This window comes from Austrofundulus limnaeus, unplaced genomic scaffold, assembly GCF_001266775.1.
Source record: "Austrofundulus limnaeus strain Quisiro unplaced genomic scaffold, Austrofundulus_limnaeus-1.0 Scaffold7, whole genome shotgun sequence".
Classification (NCBI taxonomy): domain Eukaryota; kingdom Metazoa; phylum Chordata; class Actinopteri; order Cyprinodontiformes; family Rivulidae; genus Austrofundulus; species Austrofundulus limnaeus.
The window spans coordinates 2952090-2958949 of NW_013952409.1; the positions used below are offsets into that span (position 1 = coordinate 2952090).

The 6860-nt window shown below is 40.3% G+C and overlaps 1 protein-coding gene across 1 annotated transcript in view; it reads left to right on the forward strand.

Annotated features, from left to right (window-relative positions):
- far1 (fatty acyl CoA reductase 1) overlaps nt 1-6860 on the forward strand; it is a gene marked incomplete in the record, with an annotated part of 29602 nt that overhangs the window by 19590 nt on the left and 3152 nt on the right. The window contains 4 exon segments of the mRNA XM_014033185.1: nt 4872-5049; nt 5563-5607; nt 6186-6313; nt 6391-6458. Of these exon segments, the coding sequence (XP_013888639.1) occupies nt 4872-5049; nt 5563-5607; nt 6186-6313; nt 6391-6458 (419 nt within the window).

Below are 6860 nucleotides of genomic sequence, written 5' to 3' on the forward strand. Positions count from 1 at the left end.
TTAGCTAAACTGAAGCAGCACAAGCCTGCAACACAGAAATAAAGACTTGTTGGTAAAAAAAAAAAAAAATCTAAAAATAATTAAGTATAAACATTTAAGACATACAAATGCATGTACAAGTACAAGGAAAAACAATTAATTTATATAAAAAACAGTAATATTTAAATTATGTGTTCAAATATGTAGACTAATTTGTTGGAACTAAGCTGGAAAAAGAAATATGAAAGTCAAAATATGAAACAGTAGATAGTTATGTTAATTTAATTGGTGCATTTTAATTCAATTCAATTCAAATTCAAAAATACTTTATTGATCCCAGAGGGAAATTAGGTGTTGTTGTAACTCATTTAACTAAAGAATTATTGTAGATGCTGATGGCTGTGGGCAGGAAAGATCTTCTGTAGCGTCTGTATTACAGCGAAGTTGAAGAAGCCTCCGACTGAAGACACTTTGTCTTTCTATGACAGTCTGATGAAGAGGATGGTCAGGGTTGTCCACAATGTTAAGTGTATTTATTTAGTGGTTCATATAGTTCTGCTTTTATTTCTAATTATGTCAGTTTTGGTCCTCCGTACAGCAGAAGCCTGGTAATTATTTATTCCTTCATATCAGGTGTGTTGGAGCAGAGAAACAAGTAAAACATGCAGGGCTGTGGTCCTCCAGGACCAGGATCGCTCATGTCTGCAGAAACCAACACATCACAGAGTTGACTTGACCCGTTTTTAAGAGGAGGAATTAACAACTTTCATCTCATCCTGTGTGTCCTCCTTGTCCCATCATGTATTTGTCTCCTGCAGAGTACTGTATAAACATGACCTTCAAGACCAATCCCTTAGAGCAGGCCTTCAGAAGGCCTAATGTCAATCTGCGCTCCAACTCTTTTACTAATCAGTACTGGACTACAGTCAGCCACACGCTGCCCGCCCTGCTCTATGACGGCTATCTCAGGCTGATGGGCCACAAGCCCCGGTAAGGATTCCCCACCCCCCAGCACTTTTCCTACCACCAATCAGACCCCAACTTTTCTACTCATTCCTTCAACCTTCCTCCCTTTTTTAACTTGGATTGTGAAAACAAAGATGTGTCCAGAGCATCAGGGACTACTTTCACTGTGGCACAGCTGGAGTTTATGATGACATCCGTTTTCTGTGGAAGCATGGCTTTTTGTTTTGTTTTTAACTCCAGTGGCTCGAACATGACAGCCTTCATCTCCTCCTCCTCCTCCTCCTCCTCCTCTCACCCAATCATCAGAAATCACGGGACTTCCTGCGTGCAGATCCATCGCCAGTGTCGTTTCAGACAGTAAACATTTGGAGTGACGGTTTAAATTTCACGTTTTACTGTCTGAAAGAAGTGTGGCTCACTCACGGTGTCGGAGTGTGATTTGAATCTAATTTGGTCAACAACTAACACTTCTTCTGCTTCGTACCGATCGTCCACGCATGTTCAGCTCGCTTTCACTGACAGAATCTGAGTCGTGTCCATCGGGCAGGTTTTAGTGGAAACCTTCAAAAATAAAAGAGCTGTTTGGAAATAAATTACTAAAATCAAATCAGCGACTCAGATTCTTCAACCTTCATTGATTTTCTGTTTTCTACATCCTAACACTAAAGGTGATGGTGTCTCACTGCGCTGAGAGTGGTTGGAGTTTTCAATCATTTCTGTAAATATTGCAAAGTCATTGTGAGCATCTTAAACTTGTCTCACCAAGTGTTGCTGCCTCACGTCAAGAAAACCTTCCTGATGATGATTAATTATATAAAAAATGGTCCAAAAAGTGCAGCATTAAGAATCCAGTTTTTCAATCCATTCATATTAAAACTTAAAAAGTAAAAATGTTTTCCCAGCTCGGTGACATACCACCTCCCATTTTTAAACATTTCTATCTTTGATTGTGCTCAACAAGCTAACAAATAAAACACATTTACTGGATTTCCTGGACTTAACAGGAAGATAAAGTTACTGACAGAATGAAGCAGACTGAATTTTAAGTTTATAAGTAAAAGGATAAATAGGCTAAATTAAAGCATGTGATTATTTGAAAGAGTTTTCCGTGTCTTCCTGTTCTGTGCAAATTAAATCCAGTAAGTCTGCTCCAGTTTGTATTCATCACTGTCCATGTAAAGAATCACAGTGTTATGAAAGGACCTTAATTTTAATGGGGACCTTCACTCATGACATCACGCATATCATTACATATCAGTACATTATCTGCCGCGCTCACAAATTATCTGACAATCTGTGTGGATTTTACAAAGATTTAGCATTAAAACCGTAACAGTAAGAGACGTCCCCAGAGCAAATTTCAACACTTCAGGAATCACAGGGAAGTTGAGCTGAAAGGTGGGCTGGAGGGTCGAAGTCTTCCACAGACTTGGAAAGCCAGTGGAGTTGTTATAAAGGTTGTTGTCTTTACTGTGTTTTATAGCTTAGCTTGCTGCATCTGTTGTGTGTTTTCTAACCCGAGCCACCGCTTCTGCATCATTTAAAGAAACTTAAAGCTGCAGTCTGCAACTTTTATACAAATACATTTTTGCCACATTTATTAAAACTGTCACTAATCCTGACATATTGATATTAGACAGATAATCTGTGAATAAAACAGAAGTCCTCTGGCTCCTCTCAGTGGTCTTAAAGCCATCTGTTCAAATCTACCGCTCCCGATGAAAAAGAGCAAATCAGCCACACACACTCTCAAGCCGGGTACACACCAAACGCGTTTGGAGCAGCCAAAGCAGCCAGTTTACATGCAAAGTCTATGGTGGCCGTGCATCTATGAGCTGCGCATCCATGAGCAGCGCAGCGTGTTGCGGCGCGTTTTGGCGGTTCAGAGCAACGTGCAACATGCGGCAGAGCATTTTCCGCACATGCAGCAAGGTAGCGGCTGCTAAAGTTCAACAAATTGAACTTTGGCTGCTCGACGCGCAGCAGCAACCAATCGGGGGAGAATATTTTTTTTCAGGTGACGGTTTCATGAACCCGACACAGACGGACAGGAGCTCTTTAGCTGAAATCAACCGTCTGCAGTTGGTGTTCTGGCTGGAGATATCAGCACCCATGTGATGAGACAGCAGCTCGCTGAGCTCGGGACAAAAACAAAGTCCCTCATCTCGCTGGAGTGGTGAAACTAAACCGCCTCTAAATTATCTGGTGAATTATCTGCTGTGCGCAAGTTCGCTTGATCTTTAGTAAATAAAACAAAACCGTTTTATTTATTTTATCTTTATTTCACCCGTCTTTAAAGACAGTCTGGTCCCGGTCTGAAAAAAAAAAAAGTCTATCAGAGCGCCTCTAAATTATCTGGTGAACTAATTATCTGCTGTGCGCAACGTTCGCTTGCTCTTTAGTAAATAAAACAAAGCCGTTTTATTTATTTTATCTTTGTTTCAAACGTCAACAGACCAGAAAACAAACAAAGACGTTCCTCCCACTGCGCGTCTTCAGACGCGTTCGGTGTGAACGGACAGCTGTTGACAAGCAGCCAAACGCATGCGGCTGGAGTATGTTGGCTGCTCAAAACACATTTGATGGGAACCCGGCTCCAAGCTCCCGACTCAGGCCGTGCTGTGTGGGAGGAGCTTATGATGGTGGGCTGAAATTTACCACAGAGTGGGGGGAGGGACCTGAAGATTGTCTGTTCAAATATTTTCTAAGTCCAGGGTTTTCCAGAAACTACATACAGCGGCTTTAATGGTGATGTTTAGAATTTGCGTAAATAAAATATCTTCACTGTATGCTGGACTGAATGCAGTAGAGCCTGTAGAGTGCTGTATATGAGTGAGGCTAGCATGGATGCTAGGAGTAAAGCTAGCAGTAGGCTACAGTAAAAACAATAAGGTTTAATGTACCTGTTTATCAAAAGAAAGTGCAGGGATAGGATCTGGGTGGTCCAGTGTTGATCTTTTAAAACTGATTAAATGTTTAGATCAGACGTTAAGTTAAGACGTTAAGCTCGTCCCATTGCTTGAATCAAGCTGTTAGCTTTAGCATCTTAGCTTCTGAGAAGTGACAAAAAACACTTGTTCATGTGGGGATGATGGCTGTATCCTGAATTATAAGATTCGTAGCAAAATGTTTTGTTTAAACAACTAAAATAGTGCAGCTCCACTGAAATCAATAGAGCGGCTACGAGAGTTTGTTCTTGCGTCAGTGTCGAGCAGACGTGACTCGTGTTCTAAAAACAGCCTGAGTGAAGGTCCCCATTGAAGGGTCTGAAGAGATTTGTCATCACTTCTTGTGAGTTCTGGAGATTTTCATAAGACTGCAACGTTTTTAAAATCATAGATCATTCAAAATGTTGACAAACTCGTAGCACTGTGTCACTGAATGCAAAGTCTGCTCAATCAAATCTGTGGTTTTTCAGAACTTGTTCGTATATCCTAAAAAAAGGTTTAATTTTCACTTAGAAGTCAAGTATTGAATTGGTTTCTCTCTAGTGTTTCATGGGTATATATTTCCTGTCTTTCATCCTTTTTTTCTCACCGTCCCACATTCATTTCCACTTTTACCTGCTTATTTATTGTTTGTTTGTTTGTTTGTTTTTGCCTTCTTCACTTCACATATTATGTTATCACAGGATGATGAAGACTATTTCTCGCCTCCACAAAGCCATGATGGTCCTGGAGTATTTCACCAGCCATTCGTGGGTCTGGAACACAAACAACATGGCCATGCTGATGGCCCACATGAGCCCTGAGGATAAAAAGGTACCACAACAGCATGCACACACACACACACACACACACACACACACACTTTATGGATGATTTTTAGGGTCAAATTTCTAATATACATGAATAAATACAGTAAGTAAGTTTCTGAAAATCATAAATAAAGATACATCTATGTATTTGTTTTGTTTGTGAATCCAGCTGGATGGATGACGATCTGGTGTCGACACTGACTCCCAAGCTGATTGGCGAGCGTCCCAACACTTACACCTTCACCAAAGCTCTGGCTGAGTATCTGGTCCTGCAGGAGGCTGGAGACCTCAACATCGCCATCGTCAGACCCTCCATCGTTGGAGCCAGCTGGAAAGAACCTTTCCCTGTGAGAAATTCTCCCTTTTTTACAGGATTAGTAATCCAACTTTAAATCAGAATGGATACAGACTAAAAAAATATTGTGAGTTAAAACAAGTGGTATAATTTATAGCCGAGAAGCAGAAGTGTTAATTTCCTTGTGACGTGAATCTGACCTGTTTGTAGAGGAAGTTTTGTCTCGGTTAATTTTGAAGACATTTTGACCTTCATCTTAAAGTCTTTGTGGTGTTTGCACACAAGCAGAGCGAAGCTGAGCGCTTCCTGTCCTGAAAGCTGCAGCTGGAATGTAAAGAATGAAGCAGCACAGCTGAGCTTTGCTCCAGGCAAAGAATGGCAGCTGCATGTCCTCCTGATGAGACGTGTTTCAACTATTAGACCAGATTCATTAATACAACATGACTGTGTATAGGTTTAATTCTATTTTTATTGTTCATAGTGTGTTAATGCAACAATAAGAGAAAAATACCTCCATTGTGCAGTAATTTTTTTATTTCTTTCCCCTCCAATTCTGTTGTTTCAGGGTTGGATTGATAACTTCAATGGGCCCAGTGGAATATTTATTGCAGTAAGTAATAAAAACGAAGGGGAAAACGCTATTTATACTACAGTCTTTTACTAGTACATTTATAACTGAATGTTTTAACAATTATTTAAAAGTGATGAAGTTTCTGTTGGATTAGGAATCTTCAGTAGTCATCTTTTTAGACCACCTGAAAGCATCGCCTCCAGCATCTTAAATCTACAAGAGTCAGATCTCATTTATTTATTTATTTATTTATTTTGCAGCATTTAAATTTTTTTACTCTTCAGTTTTAAAATGAAGCTCCCTATCTGACTCTGAAACCTGAAGCTCTTCAGCTGGTCTGATTGGTCTCTGAGCCTGTAGTGGTTCTGTACTGTAGAACCAGTTTGTGGTGCTGGAACCAGTTCTTCTGGTAGTTAAAACTGGACAGGTGTAAGTAAGCGCTGGAACTGGTTTGGTGGAAAAACTTCCACAACTTTCTTGAAGATGTTATTTTATTTTTATTTTTTGCTGGACTCGTGTTTGTCTGTGGCACTAACAACATTCTGGTCTCTACAGTCTTTGATAATTAGTACTCACTTGGTTTTATATTGTTGCCTTAAAGTGTTTCTCTGCTGCAGGCTGGAAAGGGGATCCTGCGCACGATGAGAGCATCTAATGATGCTGTGGCTGACCTGGTTCCAGTGGATGTGGTCATAAACACAACCCTAGCTGCAGCTTGGTTCTCTGGATCTCAGAGAGTTAACAGGTTGGAAAACTCACACTTATTTTCTACTAAAGTTGTATTAAAAGGATAATTTATTCTGGAATATTCTTACCTTGCAGGCCTAAAAGCATCCTGGTGTACAACTGCACGACTGGTGGGATCAACCCGTTTCACTGGGGGGAAGTCGGTAGGATGTTTGTGCTTTTTTCTTTACACACATTGTGAAAAAAGTGCCTTACAATGAAAGCTCGAAGCTGTGCCTCCCCAGCATCAAACCTAGTTTGTAATCTGATCCGCAGCTGCCACGCCTAAACCAGGAGCTTTTGTTCACCGTTACTGGATTAGAGCAGGAGCATTAATGTTTGGTTTTAACGCTCACAATCTCTTTGTGATCTTTTTATTTATTTATTTATTTATTTATTTTGTGGTAATATGACCAACAAATGTTTTCAGATGTCATGATTGAGAGAAAAACCTAGAGGTCTTACTAAACTTAAAGTTGTGTGTTAGTGGACTCATTGGGCCTCATGCAAGAACCGTTCGTACGCACAGATTTGTTCTTAAGTTGTGCGTACGAGTGATTTAGGAG